The following is a 23,292-nucleotide window of genomic DNA, read 5'->3' on the forward strand; positions in this document are numbered from 1 at the left end:
GGAAAGACCAAGAGGAAAGGAAGCACAATCAGAGGAGGCGAGAAGAGGATTAGCGCTTTGTTTACGCTAATTGTAGCCTCGGCTATTTTGGTGTTCTCCTAGTCCGGTAGTAGTTAAGCGCTATTTGGTGACTCTCTGGTGGGTCTTGTGCTTTCTGTACTTCGGGTAAAGCTTTGTATATATATATATATATATATATATATATATATATATATACAAAGCTTTACCCGAAAAACATAAAACCGATCAAGCCTGGCTGAGGAGATTCTACCTTCTCTGAGGTGGGACCACGTGTACTGTCGGCAGTCTGCATGCATCCTTCTCCACACATGAGGCCATGAGACCGGACCAGCTGCCTCAGAGCGCGCTGGGAAGCTGGATGTGGCTCTGCGTGGTTGCGGTCTATGGTCGCATCTTCTGTGCAGTTAAAATCCCCCCCCAAGAATAAAAAATCCTCCGGGGCACAGCCATCTAAAAGATCATTAACTTTTGTTAAAAACAGCTTCCTGTATATATATATATATTGTTTTGTATATATTAGTATGTATATAAGGCACAAAGGTGCAGAAAGACATAGATAAGTGTGTGTTCCACTTCTTGTTAATGTACAGAGAATTGAAATACACAAACAAGGACACAAGTCAAACCTGAAAACAATAGTTTTATTCATATGGGAATCCATGTGTTTATTAGATGATTTATTGGTTCAACTTTTCATAATCAGAGATTGGGCCAAAATATACTGGTGGGCTGTTCGATACATTTGCACTACAAGTTTTCAACAGCAGACGTCATCATAGAGTTTGAGATGCATTGAATGAATGAACCTTTTTACGATACGATTGGCTGGAAAGCTTCACTGCTTCATAAAGCTTCACTGCTTCATAAAGCTTCACTGCTTCATAAAGCTTCATAGAGCTTCACTGCTTCATAAAGCTTCATGAAGCTTCACTGCTTCATCTGGCTTCATCTGGCCGTCACTAGTAAACAGCAGAATGTGCACAGAGGAACTGAAGTCAGACAGAAAGAACTACAGAGCAGGAGTTTGCTGGACAACACGAGCAGAGCTACTGCGCTGAGCTGAGCTGAGCTGACATTGTGCTCATTACATACACAGCGTCTTGTCAAAATGAACATACCTTGAAACGGTTGATCAAGTCATATCTGGTGAATAGCTCATAGAAGACAAATTTCAGAGCGTGGTCCCCACTAGCATCGTTCAGTGCAAACACATCAAAAGACCACATGTCCACATGCTAGAAAAGACACACAGAAGCTTTATTAGCACGCGAATGTCCACATAACGGTTCAACTGTTCATTTATAGGATTCCTTTGTTAAGGTACCATCGATAAGAAAACATAAAAACACCAGTTACAATTTAGTCTGGAGGATTTTGTACTGATATAGAATTTAACAACTGGGAACTCGTTATTGAATTCTAGCAGTGTGTGTGGGGACTTCTTTTTTTATCCTGCACCTGCAAAATGGATTTGTGTGTTGAGATCAGTTTATATGTTACTGCTGAAGAAATATAGCAATATTCCACACGAATGGAACCACACTCGGCTGGTTTATGTCGTATTTATCAGATCGATCCCAGTTTGTGTTTGTAAACGGTGAAACCTTGATGACCACCAATGTTGCTCACGGAGTCCCACAAGGTTTTGTACTTGGACCAATTTTATTTCCCTTGTATGTTCTTTCTTTAGGCAGAAAACACTGCATACACCTCCATTGTTATGCAGACGATACTCAATTGTATCCATCTTGTATGTAAGTGAGACGAGTCCAGCCAGCTTGTTAGACTTCAAGCGTTTTTGAGTGACAGCATAGACTGCAAGCAGAAATCCCAAACAAATCCAAGTGGCAGCAGTGACTGTTTGAGTGTGAGGACAGAGATTCTAGGCAGACCATTACACCATAAGAGATATAATCAGAGAGTCATGCTTTTAAATCAAAACAAAACATACTCTTGAATAAGGTCATGCGACCTTCCACCTCTAAACTCATGGATTGATCTTAAAACTCATCATTAAATGTTTATAAAAACATATTTTAAACATGTATGAGTACATTTTATGTCATTGATGAATTGATGAATAAGTGATCATAACCTTTCTACTTTAAACAAACACAAATGAATACCTTAAGAACAGTGATGACATCTTGTGGATAACTAAGACCGACGATGTTGGAGGTCCGTCTGTACATCCTGTCACAGAGATATAACACAGACACATTCCATAACACAGTGTCACAGTCTCCTCTCTGCAGACTTTACATTAGCAATAGGTTATACGTAAGCAGTGGGTCTTGTCACAATAACTCTGCTCACATTTTCAGTCTTCTGAGTTTCTGGATGATTGTTTATTTCATGTCACAGTCCTATTTCTGTACAGCAAGAAGCTGGAGACCACATTGGCTGAGCTTTAAAATACACAGTGCACATATTCTTGCTTATTATAGTCAAATAATAAGCTTCCTTAGTGTGTTAGAGGAAGCCTAAAATGATGATGCTTTAAGTTCCTTTTGAGCATCGGTTTTGGACGGTTCAATGTTTAACGTTTAATTGGCTGATTGTAAACTTCTAAGACTTCTAACCATCCACCACCACTTCCACTGACTCCAGTGGAATATCACCCACTGGGGCTTTTAATATAATCTGAATATCTATGTTTGAGCATTGTGTCCTTGACTCCGTGTTCTTACAGCGTCTCACAACTTGTCCCTTTTTTGCTGAACTGGATACTGTTTTCTTATTATTTTTGTGGACATGCTTTAAAAGGTGGACGGCTGAGTTCAAGGGAAGAGTTCTCTGTATAAGACAAACAAACTTAGAGAGGAACTTAAGATAATGGCTTTGGTGATGGAGAGTTTTTGGGCTGAGGCTGCAGCTATGACCCAGCACGTCCAACCCCCCCTCTACCGTTCCTGGTCCCACATCAAGTCCCTTCACGCTACCAGCAACAGGGAATCAATTAAGCATGTGGATTTTTTATTATCTTCTATTAGTGACTAAATAATTCATATAGTATCAATAAGGAACCTGACCGATAAGCAGTATGGACAGTAGCTGATAAAATCCTAACAAGTGTCCCTCGCCATTATGTCCAGAGTTAAGTCGTCCCACGTGATACCAATCGACCAATCGAGTCCTTGCATTCCAGGCAGGACGATGTGTCTCAACGGTGCATTTGTGTACATTGTTGGGATGCGGAGAACATGGGGAGAGCCGCTGCACGCCGCGCTGTTCCTGAAGTTTATTTGGCGCTTGAGAAACTTCTGGATGGTTCATTACATTCCCTGCCGATGTCCCAGTAAGTGCAATCAAAGAGGGCTTTTATGGAACTGCAGGTAATTGAGTCATTCGGTGTTTCATCACTTATTGAAAAGGCGTTCCTATCACTATCCATTACGCAGCTTATCATCTTTATAGAATATGATTAAGGTGGACTCATGATAAGAATAGAGGGAATACACACATACATGCTGATTCACACACACATATTCAAACTCCTGGTTCTATACGGTGCGTTCATGATCCCTCCTGCTCGTCAGCGGAGAAAAAAGAGCCTCTTCCTTTGAGTTGATTTGATCGACTCTTCCCCCTTTTGAAGTAGGACGCGGACACACAATTATCCTGATGACTGACGTCTGGTTCCAGTTAATGACATTAAGCTGGATCAGCTAGCATGGTTTCAGTCAGCGGGTTAGTTTGAGCTGGCTAAGAGGACATTTGATTGGCTTAGTTGCACCACGTACAAGTAACACGTATCCCTGCTGGCTTTGACCATCAACAGCAAACAATCACCCAGTGGAGTCCACCATGTTTGTACCCTATTCAGCTACGAGGATAATGCAGAGTTTTATTATTATTACCAATGAACCCTTTATGTTATCTGTGTTATATCATTCATGTTAAATGGGAAAACCTTGAAACAAACATCACACATTATGACTAAACAACTATGAAGGGCCTAATATTCCACATGACTGTTGCATCAAATACACCAAACAAGCCAAACCTTGCTACAAGCCAATTCTGGGTTAGAAACTTGGAAACCGTATTGAGCCACGAGTTACTCATTAAATTAAATATATTACTAACATACACATAGACTTAATGGAATCATTTAAATACTAATTAGTAGTAAAATAATATGAATGAATTATAATGTAATTGTCATTTATTTATCATCCATGGACGATCTTACTTACTAACATACAATATTTAATTGCCTTTCACCAATTTACGGGGTATTGCAGTTAATATAGTCTTAAGATCTTTAGAGTGCTTTACTTTAGCTTCAACATGCTAAAGACGACGTAGCTTGTGTGTAAATGATCCCGTTGTGGTTTATAAATGAGTGAGGAAGCCACCGTGCTACTGGAATGGCCCAGTACCGGGTGCCATTAAAACGCTGGGGGAGCCGCGCTCTGTTGATGAGCCGACTGCCGACGGGAAGAAACCCTTTGTGTCCATAAAGTCCTGCGTGCATGAGGATGATGTGTTAACCTGAACCTCACCCTGCTTTCTGCTTTTACACTTCAATGTTTCCCCTTGGATTCTTTGGATTGTTGTACCTTTTGTGGACTCCTCTGCTCCACAGGTTTGTTTTTTAAGACAAACGTTTGCGTTTGGCCATTTCTCTACGTGCTCCTCCACCTCTGCTCAAAGGTCTATTTAGCTGCCGATCGTGAAATAATTCAAGAAAATAATTTTAAAATCCCTTTTTCTTCATGTTCATGGATTATTTGAGAAAAGCAGAAGTGAAATCTCTCGCCTGGCTTCCTCAATGCACAGAGCTTCTAGGACTGAGGCGGCGTAGTCCAGGTTTCTCTTCAGCTCCACCACAGATGCCTCCACCCTTTCCAGCTGCTTCACAAGACAGCGCGACCTGCAACACATAGAGGCCCAGCAGCATCTGCCCTCCATTCAGACCGTCCCAAACGCTGGATTGGGGAGCTGTACAATCTACAGATAGAATATATCTCCCACAGATGGTTTGGGAGTGATTAGCACAATCTGGGCTGTATAATACGTGCGCCCATATTACATGGCAGTGCAGTTGGTAATGTCAAAGTCAAATCAGCAGTTTCACTGTTAATGTCACTGCAAAGAAAGCTGCAGGACTCTTTTCTAACTGGGTTCTGTCTCACTCAGTGGACGTAGATTGTGGGTTGAAGTCCCGTCTCAAAGCACATTCTAAACAATTGGCTAGAACGCCATGAAAGGAAGTGTAAAGCCTGTTCTATGTGTGGCGAGTAAAACCTAAAGTAAAGGACACCATCTGTTTAGCAAAGGCAGCAAGCAAAGCTCCTCTTCCACGTTTCCCTTCATCACAGCTTCATTTGGCATGTGAATGATACATTTACATGAAGCAAAGGCCGCTGTGTGTGTGTGTGTGTGTGTGTGTGACCTGCTGGCAGTCTTCTCCATGGTGTCCGGGGCACCAAGGACCGGCAGCTCATCCTTCAGGATCTCTTCATTCTGAACTCCTTTGTATTCAGTGATGCCAACAGCCGCTGGGACGGCAGTGCGCAGTGCATTCTGGGACCGTGAGCCTGAACGATGGACACAAAAGCGCCTGCTAGCATTTCCACGTGTGCAGCGTCCATGTTTTAATCCATCAGGGACAAAAGTGATTGACGCAGTCGGCCGTAAGACGGAGAGACGAGGACGTGTTTGAATGGACACGGAGGAGTGAACACAGTTGAAGGAAAAAGATGTGTCAACTACAAAGGAGGCTTAGACCCACTGCTGGAAAACACACGTCAGAGGAGCAAATCCTGATGCTGCACAAAGAAAGTGGGGATAGTTAAAGAATGAAGTCTGAACAGAATCAGTAGAGTTTTCTGGCCGACTTGTTGTTGCCTCCAGTTGTGCGACTGTTTGGACTGACAGCCGGCTCAGTGTCCCCTTCTGCAGGGGACGTATTCATGGCGGGTCACATGTACATGTGCCCCTCACGTGTGGACAGAAGCCCCCGTCACACGGTATTTACCTGCATTACAGAGGTCGCTGTTTGAAACACAAGTTGGATGAACTCACGTGCCAAGTGGGCCGGTGGAAAGCGGGAGCTCGGCGCCGCCTCGTTGGCAACTGGACAAAAGAAGGAGAATTTCTGTCCTTTGACATTCTTACTGGTCATTTGGGTCCAATAAGCATGACTTCTATTGTCCAATGACAGCGCGGTGCTGGGGACACACACTGTGCTTACTCTCCTGGTCCACCTGGTACAGTGTGGGGACATTCGTCTCTAAAGTCACGTCCACTTTAGTGACCTCGTTCATTCCCAGGATACTTCTACCCAACCTGTGTTTAGTCACCGACGCCAACCTGCAGCCCCACGTTTTGTTTGTGTTGTTCAGCCGCTCGTGGAAGTAAACTTGCTTGTGTGTGAAACGTGTTTCCAACCAAGTGATAAGAACAAGAATAGAATCAGTAAAAGGAAACATAACACCTGACCTTCCCAACCCAGAGCCACTGGTCAGAGGATCAGTGTGTGTGTGTGTGTGTGTGTGTGTGTGTGTGTCATGGGGGTGCAGCTGGAATCAGGAAGTGAAGGAGGACATCAAGAAGCAGCCACTTCATTAGTGACAATGACTCCCTGAGCTCCGTTGCCCAACAACTGACGACACACCAGTCGACATGACGTCACCTCCCAGTCTCCTGGTTGCCATGGAGACAGCAGCCTGTAAACACGACGCTGTGTGCTGTTCTCCGTACTCATCACATGGACTCCATCAGACAGTAACTACGCCCTCTTCACAGGGGGCCGGGCTACGTCGGCTGTTATGAGGCCGGCTGTGGACTTCAGTCCATCCCGATGTCTCCTGGAGCAGTTCCTACTGCGGCCGTGCCATCGGGGACAAACAAGGAGACACAAAGTGGGGAAGCGTTTCCTCTTGGAGCTGCTGTCAGCTGGTTGCAGGAGGAAAAGACGACTTGTCAACAAGGCCAAAGTGATGGTGATCAGGATGCTCGGCCTGCGCTTAGTGCTCCTAATGGCCTTTGGCACGTTTCACGGCGCCCAAAGGAAAGCCACCAATCAGAGCCTGGAGTCTCCAACACAGCTGTCAATCACTGCCAGTGACACGTTGACAATCAAACCGTCTGATCTAAACGTCCTATTAGCTGTTTCAGAGGCATGTTTCAGCTACTGATGAGCAGTAAAACATGTTGGGACAGAAAGCAGTCGAGCCAGGACGTGTCTCCTGATGTCTCTGATTTAGTTCAGTGTGACGTATTCTAGTGTCTTTTAAACACTTAAAACGCACTTATGTGACGTCACAGAACTAACCGGTGACTCTGTGGGCCACAGCGCCCCCACGTGGGCAAACCAAGCAGCTGCTTATAAGCGCTCAGCCTGACGGTGACGTGTGCTGCAGAACTCTGTTCAGAAAGGGTTGAATTAAACAAACGCTGCTGCCTAACCGGCCCAAACATCACCACTAACATCAAGTAGAAGAGCCTTTGTGAACCACGCGGAGCTCATCTGTTATTCGGCAACACGAAATCACCTGAAGAACCAACGTGTCTGATAACAATCCCACTCTGAGCCCTTTGGACATGTTGTCTCATCAGGAGACCGTAGCGGTTTATCGGCTCTCACGTTGAACTAACTTACATCCGGAAGACGTTTACAGCAACACGAGCCTTCGGAGTCTTTTCGCTTCCGTTTCTGTGTGTTTCTCCTCCATATTCCGGTGGACGGAGCTGCTAAAACGAGATGTTTCTACAAGGAGGTCTGGTGGAGAGGACAGAGACTCTCATTATGAAGGGATGAGGACAGACGTGTTCATTATTCAGAGGACAAACGTAATTGTAATATTACTATAATATCATGATTAATGACATGTTTATGGATGCTGGGAGAGATATTGGATCCCTGCTGTACGCGGAGAGAGGAGGTCATCATATCACGACTCAGTCACACAGGTCTGAACTCAACTCTGTTCGTAATGGCAACGAAACTGAAGATGTGGAGCGCGTCGTTACGAAGGGTCAAAATACAATAACGAAAGAAACCGATTGGAGGCTCAAATTGTCCACCGGGGACGGAAGTGGAGTGTGGAGGGAGTCGTGTCAGTGGAGCAGGGTGGGCCCGACTGCTTTAGACCCCTGATGCGTCTCATAGAAGAGACGGGACCAGGTCGTAGGATCCAGGTAACAGCGGCAGGCTGAGCAATAAACCCTGAACCTGCACACTCCGGTACAGCAGGTGGCGCGATGCACCTGGTCACGTGACGCTGGTTGCGACCCGTCAGAACAAACCGGAAGAAGAAGAAGAAGAAGAAGAAGAAGAAGAAGACGTGAGGGAGACGCGTAGAAAGTCACCAAGCTTCACTTTAACGTCTTAAAGTGTTCACATCCTGTGAGTATGTCCCGTGACACACAGCGTGTGTTTACTGTGTGTTTGTGTGTTAACGGGCCGTCAACCTTTGCAAAGTTCCTTTCACCGTTTAGACGAAAAATACGGAAATAAAACGAAAATACGTAAATATCACCGTTTTATTTGAGTTTTTTCGCTTTAAACCAAAAGAGTAAATGTCCTTTTCTGTCCGAATCCAAACACGAAAAAACGACCGATCTGTTTTTCTGTAAATCCCTTTTTGTTTGTTCCTTTTAAAACGAAACCGAAGCGCAGCCGCTAAACCGGAAGTGCGCACATTTTAACAGTAAAACGCAATAGAACGTTTGTACGATAGAAATCCGTCTGTGACGCAACAATATCTATAATATAGCAGAGTAACATTAGAAGAATGAATATGAAACGTCATCGTGTGTTAACAACAGCAGTTGACTACACGCAGACACATTTACATTCATCCACGTACACAGATACTCATTCATCTGTGCGCTGTTTGATGCAATATAGTTATTAATATAGTAACAACACATTTATTACTGTAGGTAATAACACAGTTTGTGGTGGCAGACTCGTTGCTGTTGGCTCTGATATTTATTTCCAGTATTGTTGTGTTGCTTCAGTGCTCAGAGACACTTTAAGGAGAGTAAACGTGTTCACATCTCCACCACTAGGGGGCAGAATACGACTATTTAAAGCAGTGGTTCTCAGCTGGTCTGGTGGCTCCGGGACCCACCATCACCCCTCAATGACAACCGACCCAAATCGAGGGACATCCTTCACTTCTCAGATGTATTTAATGAAAATATGGTGCAGTTTGAACCTGAGAGAGTGTGGAGACAGAACACGTATGACCACACAAAAACAAGTTTAATGAGAAAACAGCCAGCTGGTAGCGACGCTAGAGAGGGAACTATTCCCTTTACACTAAAGTAGCTAAAACCCCAAAGTGCATCTTAAGGACACGAGGTATTACAACATACAACAATTAAGAATCTTCAGCCATTTCAAACAAAAAAGACTCAAATGACTTTAACAGATACGACAAACACTGTGTCTTGAGGAGCTTTTGCACAAATGCAAAATAAATTAAATAAAAAGTGCAATTCAAAAGGATTCAGATATAGAAAATGAGCGTTTCTTGTGATTACCTCATCAGGAGGTAAATCCTGAAAAACTTTGTGCTTTACAGAAATTAAGCAGCACTCACTTCAACCTGAGGTGAAAAGTGACTTGAGTCTGGAGGAATTTCTACTGGGAGAACTGGGCATGTTTTTTGCTCTTGGCAAGAGTCTCAAAGTCTGGAGTTCTAGTGGACAAGGCCAGTCTGAGGTCAAGCTCGATGTCCAGTCTCTTCCTGTGTTTAGTCTCCAGCTGAACCAGAGCTGAGACGCACTCACAGAGACAGGCAGTGCTGAAGGGTAGCAGCACTTTGACTGCTCGAGTGGCGAGGGAAGGACACTCGCTGATCACGCTGCTGCACCACAACTGGGAGGGGCTCACCTCCGCGTACGGTCACATGACCGCTCCATCAGCTGACTCTCCGTTGCTTGGCAACGTGACACTTTCTATGTGGATTCCAAGCGGGTCACGTATCCAGTGGTCGTCCCTCTGTTTCTGGGGAAAGTATTCGTTAAACGGCTCCAGAAGTTTATTCAGATGCACCGTGATTGTTTCTCCAGTACGTTCTTGTCTGCCGTGTCCAGCTGCTGTCCCTCATGACAGGCATTGGGGAACACGTCGAGTCGGCTTCTGGAAGCATGACTTGCCCACACAGAGATCTTTTTTCAAACTAAGTAGGAGGTTTAATTATCCCAAAAACCCAAAGTCTCCCCAATTTTATTTTTAATTATAATTTTTATTTCCCAGGCAAAGGGGAAAACGCCAATTCCCAGGCCATTAAAAAGGGGTCCGCGACCCACCAGTTGAGAACCACTGATTCAAACCACAGATTGAATCATATTGAACGGTTGTTGTTTCTGGGACAGATGCATTGAATGCTTGTGTTTCCTTCATTTGATTTTCATGCTTAGTCGTAAACATCATGTATGTTGATGTCGTGGAGGAGTGAACACGTGTTGTTCATGGATCAATATATAAAAATAGAGACGTCTCTTTGTTTGTCACACTTCCATCCTAAATCAAGCTGTAGACCAAAGAGCTCAAAGGTCCAAGATGAGAAGATATAATGTTGGTCTAAAGAAAATGACTCGTGTGACTTTACGGCCTTCAGACATTTGGACTCTAGAACATTTGACACATTTTCCCAAATGTCACGAGACGAGAGCAGAAAAGAGAAGGATTGGTTCTCTTTCCTTCTGTGCTGCCATGTGACCTGTGACCTCAGAGGGACCTCTGGAGCTGTGGGCGGATGCACAGCGTACTTTTGATTAGTTTCCTCTCATCAGCTGTCAAAGGTCCATTGATCCTGAGAACACTGTGGTGGCCTTAATAGAGGCTTCAATGATCTGATCCCCTTCCAGGTAGTGAGTGCTTGTGCTTCTATGAAAGCAGAATCATTCCCCTCCTTTAGCTTCAAGGTAACAAAGTCAAATCCACCTCTATGAGTTTCATATGGCAAATGTTTTACAGCTACAAATACTTGTAGACGAGTGTCTCCACACTAGCTGAGCGTAACATCCTCTTTCCCTCAACATGTTCGGTTCCTCCACAGAGCAGTTGGGTCTGACACCCCCTGCTCCTCAACACCTGCAGTACTTCTTTAGCTTTCAAGTCCATGAAGGATTAAACAGCCACAAACCTGCCAAGAGGAGGAAGTCCACCCAAACTGACATGCAGGACCAGGAGACAATGAATGAGGGGAAGATGGACGGAGCCAAATAGAGGACAAGAGGACAATGAGCCTAAACATGCAGCCTGGGCTACAATGGAATAGTTCACATCAAAGCATTCGTGTTGTAAAACGGCCCAAAGCCCAAACCTCAACCACACTGATTGGTTCTTAAATGAGATGAACAGTCAAACGTTTGGACACGTTTACTCATTCAATTCAATGAGAAAGTGTCCAAACCTTTGGACTGAATTGGGCTACAAAAACATCTGTAATAACCGAGATCCATTTATATTCACTAGCTAACGTTTCTTCATATGCTACCCTGCTATACGCTGGATCACTGACGCATTTATACCCTACAAACCTTCCATTCCAGGACTTTTACTGTGAAAATGTGCACTTCTGGTTTATCTGCTGCGCTTCCATTTGGCTTCATAGGAAAAACCCAAATTGTTGGTTTGTCAATAACGTGTGAGCTCTGCCAGCAGGTTGGTGTGAAGGTGTGAAGGTGTGGACTCTGCTATGAATCAGGCTGAGGACCCAGAGGACGGAGTCCCTCCCTCTGAAGCCCCTCTGTGTGGGGAACATGACAGCCAGACCAAAGCTCAGAGGTGAGAGGACCATCTCCAACTGTCCTCCACTCGTCTCCATGTCCCAACGTCTCTGACTCACTGACTCTGCTTCTACATGTGTGACCAGGACCCATCAGAGACCAGGACCTGGACCTGGACCCAGCTGTGTGTCCATGCAGAGTAACCGGTCTATGAGTCCTCCTCGAAACTTCAAAGATGTTGGTCCCTCTTTTGATGCCAGGTGAGGGTCTCAGGCTGATGATGAGGGTCCTTCCTCAATACCTGAGACGGAGAGAACGGACTCACAGGTACAAGAGAACGTTCATTTCCACATGTGGAACAGCAGCTGAGTTGTTTATTGATTGGACAGCAAGTCTGATCTGATAACTGAGATATTTGAGCTAATTGTATGTCTGATTGTGCGTGTATATATGTATATATATATATGTCCAATCGAACATCTTCCTAATGATGAAGAGGACCAGCTGCAGTTTGTGGTGCTGCTGAACGTTACTGGATCACACTGACAGGTGTAGATCTAATATATTATTGGATGGAAGAAACCCATCAAAACGTTACTGAGGTAAACATTTAATTGAGGGATGATGTATCACATCACACTGCATCAGCTTTATAAATGTTTCATAAAGTACAGAGACGGTTTGAGCAACAACAATGAATCAATTAATGTTCTTTTAGTTAATATAACCTACAGTTCAAACATGAAGAGGGTGATAATCAGTGTCCTCGTCCCGTTAAATGCACAAACACACAACTGTAAATGAATGTAAGTTTTATTTAAATTGTAGCTGAACCTCGTCTGTGTGTCCACATCAATAGTGATTAACCTCATAGTATTTAATGTCTATGATACAGTGATCAATGAGGCTGCAGTAAGATGGGGGACAGCATTAGTGATTAACCTCAGGGGAACACTTACACGCTCAAACAAGGAAACAACTAGAAACATTTTCACTTCATTGCATGTAGATGACCACACGTGAAAGATCTTACGGAGAAATACTCAATAATTCATATTTGGAAAATATGCGTTTATTATTATTACAGCTCAGAGTCCCTTTGAATGCACAATAATAGACAATAACAAGCTGCATACAGACAAGATGTTAAAGTTTAATTTAAACAGATATGAATCTAAACTCTGATCTCAAAGAGACAAAACGTTACTGGTGAACGAACATCAGTCTGACAACAGATTAAACGTTATGAACACGCAGCCTAGTTATAGTCTATATCTCATGCGTATATATACATATATACTGTATGTGTATAAGCTGAATTATAGTATAGTTTCATCTCATGTATAACTTGAATACCAGCGGGTCATTTCAAGAAGACTCCCCGAGAACAGGCCGCATATTGAGAAAGAGCCCAGATGTTTCTATCAGACTTTCTGTTGGACAGACTCTGACTCTTTATGTGTGACCCAGGATCCATCAGAGACCAGGACCTGGACCTGGACCTGGACCCAGCTGTGTGTCCATGAAGAGTAACCAGTCTATGGATCCTCCTCTAAAATTCAAAGACGTTGGTCCCTCTGTTGATGCAAGGTGAGGGTCTCAGGCTGATGATGAGGTGTTTCTACCAGACTCTCTGGTGGAGGTTCTGGGTTTCTTGCTCCAGGGCCCTTCAGCAGTGTCCAGTGAGGGAGGGAGAGCTCCATGGAGGACTTGGTGAGACCTGTTGGGACTAAACCAAACTGACTGGTGAAGAAAACAGTTAGCTGAAAGACTGAGCTGTTGATTCTCAGTGGGACCAGCAGGACCAGTAGACCTAAACCACTACAGGGAGTCATGTGGTCCACATCCAGACCTCACGTCATGGACCTTTACCTTGTTTTGGTCTCTGTGAGGACGGACACCATGTGAGCTGATGCTTCATGATTAGATGATGACGTGATGATGTAATCTCAGTGTTTCTTTCAGTTCACATCAGCAGAGAGGAAAGTCTCCTGAACCCAGATGTTTGTCCACGAAGAGTGATCGGTCTAAAGGTCATTGGATTAATTTCAACGATGGACGCCGTTCTTATGACACAGAGTAAGTTCTTAAACAGATGAAGAACTGTTCTGATCCTCAGTCATGAATTACATAAATGTTTTTTCATTGTTTAAAGTGTTGTTTCCATGACGATCCATCATGACAGAACTCATTATCTTCATCTAACTGGTCTGTGTGTGTTTAAGTGTGAATCATTAACCATAAACATCCTCAGATGTAAACACAATGTGAGCTAGTTCCTCCACATCAGGATCAGCAGAGGTCACATCTGGAGACAGCTGCAGGTTTCTGGAGACAGATGACTGGGACTGAACATATGATTAGAATAAACTCAGTGCTCTGTGGACCAGCTGACGTGGTCTCTGGACTCCATGCAGAGGTTTGGACAAAGTATCGTCATTAGACTCTGTGAAAAGGTCCAAAGACTAGTTTCAGGAGATCTAAGGAGACTTCTAGAGGTCAGGGGACGGACTAAAGAGGTTTGGAGTAGTTCCATAGGACTTTGGACCAGATGCAGAGGTCTGCAGACGTTGTTTTTATGACCCACAGTAGGAACTAAAACCAGATGAAACTGATGACTAACTGTCACTCAACTAATAAACTGTCCGTCATCATCGACAGTCTTCAGCATCTGGTTTCCATCATGATCAATCATGACAGAAGCCAATATCTTTAACTAATGTTGTATTGGTGTTGATGGTCCAAACGCCCTGTGAGCTGATGGTTCATGTTCCTCCACAGAGAGGACCAGGAGAGCTCAGAGGTTCCCACAAGTCCGTCTGCCCAGCCACATCAAACACACCTGGACTCCATCTTCATGGTGTGTACATGTACAACTACTTTAACATCTCTCAGTTCACCATCATCTCCATACTGCACTTTGTAGACCAGTGGATTGTCCGTCTGTCCAACATGGACCTGATGGTGGCTTCCATGTTCTAGTTGGTGTCATTCATAGAATGTTCTGTTCCAGCTGCTGGAGGAGAACATCCTCACTTTTGTGAAGAACGAGCTGAAGAAGATCCAGAAGTTTATGAGTTCAGATTACCCAGAATGCTTAGAGAAAGAGGATGAGGAGGTGCTGGATGAAGAGCAGAGGAGGAGCAGAGAGGCCTTTGTGAAGATCTCAGTGCACTTCCTGAGGAGAATGAAGGAGGAGGAGCTGGCTGAGCGTCTGCAGAGCAGTAAGAGGATTTCTCTACAGACTTACCGTGCTGATACATGAGACCTTCACTAATGTCTCCAGAGATGGACAGAATATATTCATAGTTATTCTCTGAGGAAAGGACATGTTGAAATCTATTCTGTGACTCATTGATCTTCTTTGTTGTCTTCATCCAGGACTTCCTGCTGCAGTTTGTCAGCGTGAACTCAAATCCAACCTGAAGAAGAAGTTCCAGTGTGTGTTTGAGGGGATCGCTAAAGCAGGAAACCCAACCATTCTGAATGAGATCTACACAGAGCTCTACATCACAGAGGGGGGGACTGCAGAGGTCAATGAAGAACATGAGGTCAGACAGATTGAAACAGCATCCAGGAGACCAGCCAGACCAGAAACAACCATCAGACAAGAAGACCTCCTCAAAGCCTCAGCTGGAGGAGAGGAACCAATCAGAACCGTGATGACTAAGGGAGTGGCTGGCATTGGGAAAACAGTCTTAACACAGAAGTTCACTCTGGACTGGGCTGAAGACAAAGACCACCAGGACATACAGTTCACATTTCCATTCACCTTCAGAGAGCTGAATGTGCTGAGAGAGAAGAAGTTCAGCTTGGTGGGACTTGTTCATCACTTCTTCAGTGAAACCAGAGCAGCAAGAATCTGCAGGTTTGAAGAGTTCCAGGTTGTGTTCATCTTTGACGGTCTGGATGAGTGTCGACTTCCTCTGGACTTCCACAACAATGAGATCCTGACTGATGTCACAGAGATCTCCTCAGTGGATGTGCTCCTCACAAACCTCATCAGGGGGAAGCTGCTTCCCTCTGCTCGCCTCTGGATCACCACACGACCTGCAGCAGCCAATCAGATCCCTCCTGAGTGTGTTGGCATGGTGACAGAGGTCAGAGGGTTCATTGACCGCCAGAAGGAGGAGTACTTCAGGAAGAGGTTCACAGATGAAGAGCAGGCCAGCAGGATCATCTCTCACATCAAGACCTCACGAAGCCTCCACATCATGTGCCACATCCCAGTCTTCTGCTGGATCACTGCTACAGTTCTGGAGGAGGTGTTGAAGACCAGAGAGGGAGGAGAGCTGCCCAAGACCCTGACTGAGATGTACATCCACTTCCTGGTGGTTCAGTCCAAAGTGAAGAAGGTCAAGTACGATGGAGGAGCTGAGACGGATCCACACTGGAGTCCAGAGAGCAGGAAGATTACCGAGTCTCTGGGAAGACTGGCCTTTGATCAGCTGCAGAAAGGCAACCTGATCTTCTATGAATCCGACCTGACAGAGTGTGGCATCGATATCAGAGCAGCCTCAGTGTACTCAGGAGTGTTCACTCAGATCTTTAGAGAGGAGAGAGGACTGTACCAGGACAAGGTGTTCTGCTTCGTCCATCTGAGTTTTCAGGAGTTTCTGGCTGCTCTTCATGTCCATCTGACCTTCTTCAGCTCTGGTGTCAATCTGCTGTCAGAAGAACAAACAACCTCCCTGGTGTCTAAACGCTTTAAACCCAATCCTGACCCAATGTGTCTCTACCAGAGTGCTGTGGACAAGGCCTTACAGAGTCCTATTGGACACCTGGACTTGTTCCTCCGCTTCCTCCTGGGTCTTTCCCTGGAACCTAATCAGACTCTCCTACGAGGTCTGCTGACACAGACAGGAAGTCGCTCACAGACCAATCAGAGAACAGTCCAGTACATCAAGGTGAAGGTCAATGAGGATGTGTCTCCAGAGAAAAGCATCAATCTGTTCCACTGTCTGAATGAACTGAATGATGCTTCTCTAGTGGAGGAGATCCAATGGTTCCTTAGATCAGGACCTCTCTCCACAGAAGAACTGTCTCCTTCTCAGTGGTCAGCTCTGGTCTTCATCTTACTGTCATCAGAAGAAGATCTGGAGGTGTTTGACCTGAAGAAATACTCTGCTTCAGAGGAGGCTCTTCTGAGGCTGCTGCCAGTGGTCAAAGCCTCCAACAAATTTCTGTAAGTACGGAGAGAGTTAGATTCATACATCAGAACTTAAATATGCTGCCATCTTTTATACTCACTGCTTCTTCTTCGTCCCTCTCTTCAGACTGAGTGGCTGTAACCTCTCAGAGAGAAGCTGTGACGCTCTGTCCTTAGTTCTCAGCTCCCAGTCCTCTAATCTGAGAGAGCTGGATCTGAGTAACAACCACCTGCAGGATTCAGGAGTGAAGCTGCTGTCTGCTGGATTGAAGAGTCCACACTGTGAACTAGAGACTCTCAGGTCAGGATTCAATTAATGTCCACTTGGTGTCTTTATTTACATCCATGGTACATTTCATGAACATCATGAACAGCATGAACATCATCATTGTTCATCAGGATTTCAGACTTCATAAAAACCTTTTTCCACCAGAAGATGAACCTTATCTATGGAGCCAGAAGATCTAATCTAAGAGACTAAACTAGGGACAAAAATCTGTATGTTTCCATCACATCAACGGATCCTTGTGGAAACAACACATTTGATACGGAGGGAATTAAAACACAATGTTGGCTCACGATAAATCATCACAGGGTCGTCCTATTAATCCTCTTATTCATGCTGTGTGATGTCATTTTAACATGGTTCATTGAGGGAAATGGGAAAAGCAGAGGTGTAAAAGAGACTGAAACTTGGATTTCTGGCGCTTCAGTGACAATCTGCTTGGAGTTTGATGGTTGCTCATTTAAGGTGTAGATGGTAACTGACATTAAATTAGCAAATAAAGATCACTTTTAATCACTTTCCTTTTTTAGTAGTCTATTCTACACTAGTACTTGTATAAACACTTAACTGGTTTCATATGAAATAGGATTTAATTTTAACACCAATGTTATTTTTCTTGTTGATTGTTTTCTCTTCAGACTGAGTGTCTGTAACCTCTCAGAGAGAAGCTGTGATGCTCTGTCCTCAGTTCTCAGCTCCCAGTCCTCTAGTCTGAGAGAGCTGGATCTGAGTAACAACCACCTGCAGGATTCAGGAGTGAAGCTGCTTTCTGCTGGATTGAAGAGTCCACACTGTGAACTGGAGACTCTCAGGTCAGATTAAGTTAAACTTGGTGTCTTTATTTACATCAATGGTACATTTATGACGTACATAAGATTCTTTCTGCTTGCATGATTTAAATCAAATATGTAATTTCCACTATTTCCATAAAATGTGTTTATTTTCAATATAATGTAAATATTTGGAGTATGGAGTTAGTGGTAATGTTATCAGGTTGTTGATGTACATTAGTGGGTGTTTAGTTGTGACTGGAAACCAGTCAGTAACCATGTTAATGTGACCCCTCTGTACCTGATAGTATCTCAGTACTGCAGTGACCTTCCAGCCCTCACAGCTCCCTCAGATCATGTGACATGTGTCTTATTCTGTGTGTCTGCAGGCTGTCAGGCTGTCTGATCACAGAGGAAGGCTGTGCTTCTCTGGCCTCAGCTCTGAGCTCCAACCCCTCCCATCTGAGACAGCTGGACCTGAGCTACAATCATCCAGGAGACTCAGGAGTGAAGCTGCTGTCTGCTGGACTGGAGGATCCTCACTGGAGACTGGAGACTCTCAGGTATGAAGAGGCTGCAGCCACAGACCATCAGTATGGTAGAGGAGGTAGAGCTGGAAACCTTTTCTCTGTCCCACTGTCAGCCTGGTTAATAAGACCCTGACACACCAAGCTGACCTCAAACTACCAGAGACTCATCAAACTGTTTGTGTCCCACATGAGACCATCAACACAGACAGAAGTAGTGAGGAACAGTAGCCAGGATGAGCCTGAACAGGGAGGAAGGTGATGAAAATCTTGTTTCTCTGGAGCTTTGTCTTGTCTCCACGTTATAAGAGAGGACAGTGTCTCCTGACACGTTGACGGCATCATGGTGGGTTGATATGAGTCAACGTGGTCACGCTGCAGGTTTTAGAGGGAAGAGGGAAGGCTTTATTTAACCTACTTATGCAAATCATTTATCAGCAAACGTGTTTTAGAAAATGTTATCAACTTTAATTGACTTCATTTATTAAGTAATTGGGCTTTTGAACACATGAATACTGTGTAATATATTTGAACTCGCCTACAATGGGAACAGTGTTGCACTTAATGGGAGCAGTGATGCTGCTCTGGACTGAAGGACGGCTGGCAGGTCACGAGTAAGTTTGCTGGTTGAGATTTGAAGGACATCACAGAGATAGCTGTCGCTCATTTTGGTTCTCAATCTGCTTTTGTTCAGAGTTAACAGAGAAAATGTTTGCTCGCATATGTATGTTGTGCCAAACAGACTGGTCATTCTTTTGCGTGGCGTCGCATCAGAGGAAACTTGGCCTTTTCCAAGCTCCGGTAGAAGTCGGGTAGGGAGAGGAGCTGCATCTCGATGACTTCTAGTTGCAGACTTCTCTCCACTTCTTCTGCATCCAGCAGGAAGGGAGTTGAGAACAGCTTGATTTCTTTCTCAATGACAGAAACATCTTGGAAGCGCTGATTGAATTGTGTCATAAGAGTTGTGATCACAGAAACATATTTCCCCTTTTTAGCGGAGAGGTCGGCCTTTGGATGAGCACGTTTGATTTCGGACAGCGTAGGGAAGTGCGCAAGGTTGAAGTTGCGTAGTTGTGTCTCAAAAAGACGAAGCTTCGCACAGAAAGTTGTGGTACAAGCTGGTCTTTGCCTTGTAGGCTCTTGTTCAGTGAGTTCAGATGACCAGTAAGATCAACTAGAAAGGCAATAAGGGAATAAAACCGCTTCAGCACGGAGCCGCGACTAAGCCAGCGCACGTCACAATGATAGAGTACGTCCCCGTATTCAGCATCGACATCAGATAGGAAAGCTTGATTCTCTGTGGTAGAGCCCTCGTGCTCGAATTATGTTGACAGTTTTCACAACTGTGGTCATCACATCGCCAAGCTGGACTGTCTTGGCACAGAGAGCTTCTTGGTGGATGATACAGTGCAATTTTACAGCCTCGCCTCCACTCTCTGGCACCTTGGCGCACACCATAGATGCCATTCCTTTGGGCTCGCCTGTCATAGCGGGAGCCCCGTCCGTTGCAACTCCACACAGCTCGTCCCATTTAAGTTCCATCTTGTCAATTGCACCTGACGCGGCTTCAAAAATGTCCTCACCCGTTGTTGTGCCCTTTAGACTCCGAAGATCAAGCAGCTCCTCCGTGATGCAAAAGTTATCGTCAACTCCCCGCAAAGAAATGAACAGTTGTGCGGCGTCTGTTGCATCTTTCATCACATGCAATGGAGTAAAAGTCAAAAGCACAAGCTTTATGTGACACTTGATTCTGTATGTTAGCTGACAAGTCTTCCATTCAACGCACAATTGTGTTTGTGGACATGCTCACGTTGTTGAATTCCTGCATCTTTTCCGGGCACATTATTCCAGCGACTTTAATGAGGCACTGTTTAACCAAGTCAGCGTCTGAGAAAGCTTTCCCGCGGCGCGCTATGAGTTGAGCTACCTCATAGCTAGCTATTGTAGCGTTTTCTTGTGTGTTGTTAGCAGGGTAAAAGTACTGTTGTTGAGCCTGCAGGTTAGCTGCCATGTGCTGGACTTTGTCCTCTCGCTCAGCAGCAGTGTAGGACGTGAAGGTCGGATGCTTGGTTTCGTAGTGTCGTCGTACATTGGACTCTTTCATCACTGCAACCGTTTCATTGCAAATCAAACAGACAATTTATTTTTTAGAAATTTTTAGAAATTATGAGATAAAACGTTGTGAAAACACAAACGCCACCTTTATGTAACCGTAGTGGAGCGTAGATGACAACCAGCTACAAGCATCATTTACCATCATTACCGGCACATTAAGACCGATGCGTCCAGCTGAAGAGATTCAGTCACTTGAATATCCAGAAGAATGTGGAAGAGATTCCACTGACAAGTGCTACAGGCGGAATATGTGGGGGGACGGTTACAGGCCAGTGACTTTCTATTCAGAATGTTGGTCCCTGGGACAAAACCAGCTGAAAACCCCTAGAGGGGAAACATCCTTCTCACCTTTTTCACCCGTGACCCGTTTTCATGCCTGCATGTCACACTTAAATGTTTCAGATCATCAAACTAATGTAAATATTAGACACAGATAACGCAAGTAAACACAAAATGCAGTTTGTATCATTAAGGGGAGAAAAGAATTCAAACCTAAATGGCCCTGTGTGAAAAAGTGATGAAAACATAAATGAAGTGAGGTTCATCACATCTTTGGAAAGCCCAGTTCCATTTCTCCAGCCACAGCCGTTCTCAATCTAGAAATCACTTAAATAGGAGCTGCCTGACAAAGTGAAGTAGACCACAAGATCCTCACAAGCGAGACATCAGGCTGCGATCCAAAGACATTCAGGAACAAATGAGGAACAAAGTCATTGAGATCCATCAGTGTGGAAAAGGTGACAAAGCCATTTGTAAAGTTTTGGGACTCCAGCGAACCACAGGGAGAGACATTGTCCACAAATGGGGACAACATGGAAACATGCACATTGTGTGAATACTGAATGGTCTGTATCTGCTTTATCTTTATGAAACAGTTTAATGTGAATGTTCCTTTGCACACGTCCCATGAAGCTTGATCTGTAGCATGACGTCATTTCTCCCGTTTGAATTCACATTTGGTGAAAGTACAGTGACAGGTCCATTTCTTATTTGTTATCCATTCATCTTCTTCATGAATATATTCCAGCACCTCGTCGCTGTGTGACGCCTGACTGACAGTCTGTGGTCGTCTGTAAGTAGTGGTAGAAGAAGAAGAGGTGCTCCATGTGGACATGAAGGACAAAGCTGTGTGTGAGAGTGATGTAATGTCCATGTCTCCATGCTGCTCTGACCCCCCTCCTCCTTTCAGGGTGGAGCCTGATGGAGTCCGATGGTTGAGACCAGGTCTGAGGAAGTGTAAGTGTGCTTTGATTCATGAAGATTCAACCATCTTCACACTGTGACATCACTCATTCACCTCTGTGATGTCATCATCAACGTGTCAGTAGATGAACACATGATTAATAACTGCAGCTGTATTGTGTCTTGTTCTCTCATCAGATTCCTGTGAACTCACAATCGACACAAACACAGTAAACAAACAACTCAAACTGTCTGACAACAACAGGAAGGTGACACGTGTGAAGGAGTATCAGTCATATCCTGATCATCCAGACAGATTTGACTACTGGTCTCAGCTACTGTGTAGAACTGGTCTGACTGGTCGCTGTTACTGGGAGGTCGAGTGGAGAGGAGGAGTTAATGTATCAGTGAGTTACAGAGGAATCAGGAGGAAAGGAAACAGTAGAGACTGTTTGTTTGGATGGAATGATCAGTCCTGGAGTCTGAACTGCTCTTATGGAGGTTACTATGTCCGTCACAATAATACAGAAACACGCATCACCACCTCCTCCTCCTCCTCCTCTGGTAGAGTAGCAGTGTATGTGGACTGTCCTGCTGGCTCTCTGTCCTTCTACAGAGTCTCCTCTGACACACTGATCCACCTCCACACCTTCAGCACCACATTCACTGAACCTCTTTATCCTGGGTTCTGGTCTGGTTCTGATTCCTCAGTGTCTCTGTGTCCTCTTCAGGAGGGAGAGTCTCCTCCTGGTGGAGAACCTTCCTCTCTGCTCACCACATAGTTCAGTCTGTACAGCTGATGGTGGTTCATGTGGGTGTAGATGCAGGTGGAGCAGGTGAGGGGTACCTGAGCTGGTCTGGACTCTGGGGGGTCCACAGCTCTCTGGGACTCAGATGGAAGTGTGAAAGAGCTCAGCTTAATGCTGCTGTACTCCTTCAATCAATAGATGATCATTTAGATATTGGCTCCTAATTAGGCTTTAATCTTCATCTTTATGTGTTCAAGAAGACATTTTATAAGACGCTCTTTCATCTGTCCCCCCATATGAGACAAATGTGTCCTTATGTGTCTTCATCATCAATAATAAAAACAAGGTGAAGAAGGAAAATATGAATGTGTAATTCTTTTTGAGCCCATTTTAACTTCAAATCTTTCTAAATCTGTTGAGTGAAATCAAATCTAATTTCACATAATCAGGTTTGTTTTGAACAAGAAGCTTTTTAATGGTTCAGCAAACCTCTCAAGGAAATATTGAATATGCGTTACTTGTGTTTTTATTCCCTATAATGTCATTTACAACATTTACTCCATGTGTTACTTTAACAGAAATAGAATTGTTTGGCTCTAATGTTAATAAATGACTTTTATTGGAAACAACTGTACATGTTTAAACAGGCCATCAAATAAAGATGCTTTCAACACGCTGTATTATTTCTTTTGACATGAAATACTCTGATCCTTTTTAAAGATGCTGTACTATTGACTTTTGTACTATTTCCTCCATAATATCTGTATTTATTCTACAGCCCTGTTGCTGTGTC

At 44.4% G+C, this 23,292-nt stretch overlaps 2 protein-coding genes and 1 long non-coding RNA gene across 4 annotated transcripts in view; 1 reads left to right on the forward strand and 2 right to left on the reverse strand.

Moving 5' to 3' along the window:
- LOC144390310 (dual specificity calcium/calmodulin-dependent 3',5'-cyclic nucleotide phosphodiesterase 1C-like) overlaps nucleotides 1–23,292 on the reverse strand; it is a 442,515-nt gene that overhangs the window by 268,789 nt on the left and 150,434 nt on the right. Inside the window, exons 6-7 of the mRNA XM_078096801.1 lie at nucleotides 2,148–2,214; nucleotides 1,140–1,256 (exon numbers count right to left, since the gene is read on the reverse strand). Of these exons, the coding sequence (XP_077952927.1) occupies nucleotides 1,140–1,256; nucleotides 2,148–2,214 (184 nt within the window). The remainder of the gene's footprint in view (nucleotides 1–1,139; nucleotides 1,257–2,147; nucleotides 2,215–23,292) is intronic.
- Nucleotides 1–23,292, forward strand: part of LOC120813551 (protein NLRC3-like) — a 238,354-nt gene that overhangs the window by 108,421 nt on the left and 106,641 nt on the right. Inside the window, exons 1-8 of one of the 2 annotated variants that reach the window (XM_078096704.1) lie at nucleotides 10,995–11,779; nucleotides 11,868–13,800; nucleotides 14,503–14,581; nucleotides 14,735–14,945; nucleotides 15,103–16,906; nucleotides 16,998–17,171; nucleotides 17,795–17,968; nucleotides 18,316–23,172. The exons of the other annotated variant lie outside the window; for it this stretch is intronic. Of the exons in view, the coding sequence (XP_077952830.1) occupies nucleotides 14,579–14,581; nucleotides 14,735–14,945; nucleotides 15,103–16,906; nucleotides 16,998–17,171; nucleotides 17,795–17,968; nucleotides 18,316–18,589 (2,640 nt within the window). The 5' untranslated portion in view covers nucleotides 10,995–11,779; nucleotides 11,868–13,800; nucleotides 14,503–14,578 and the 3' untranslated portion in view covers nucleotides 18,590–23,172. Of the gene's footprint in view, nucleotides 1–10,994; nucleotides 11,780–11,867; nucleotides 13,801–14,502; nucleotides 14,582–14,734; nucleotides 14,946–15,102; nucleotides 16,907–16,997; nucleotides 17,172–17,794; nucleotides 17,969–18,315; nucleotides 23,173–23,292 lie in introns of those variants that run through there. 2 annotated transcript variants of the gene reach the window in all.
- LOC144390373 (uncharacterized) lies at nucleotides 4,051–6,515 on the reverse strand. Its single transcript, XR_013454407.1, has 3 exons — nucleotides 6,055–6,515; nucleotides 4,787–5,567; nucleotides 4,051–4,690 (listed from the first exon to the last, which is right to left on the reverse strand). It is a non-coding gene; the product is annotated as an uncharacterized LOC144390373 (long non-coding RNA).

Source organism: Gasterosteus aculeatus, chromosome 21 (genome assembly GCF_964276395.1).
Source record: "Gasterosteus aculeatus chromosome 21, fGasAcu3.hap1.1, whole genome shotgun sequence".
Taxonomy (NCBI): domain Eukaryota; kingdom Metazoa; phylum Chordata; class Actinopteri; order Perciformes; family Gasterosteidae; genus Gasterosteus; species Gasterosteus aculeatus.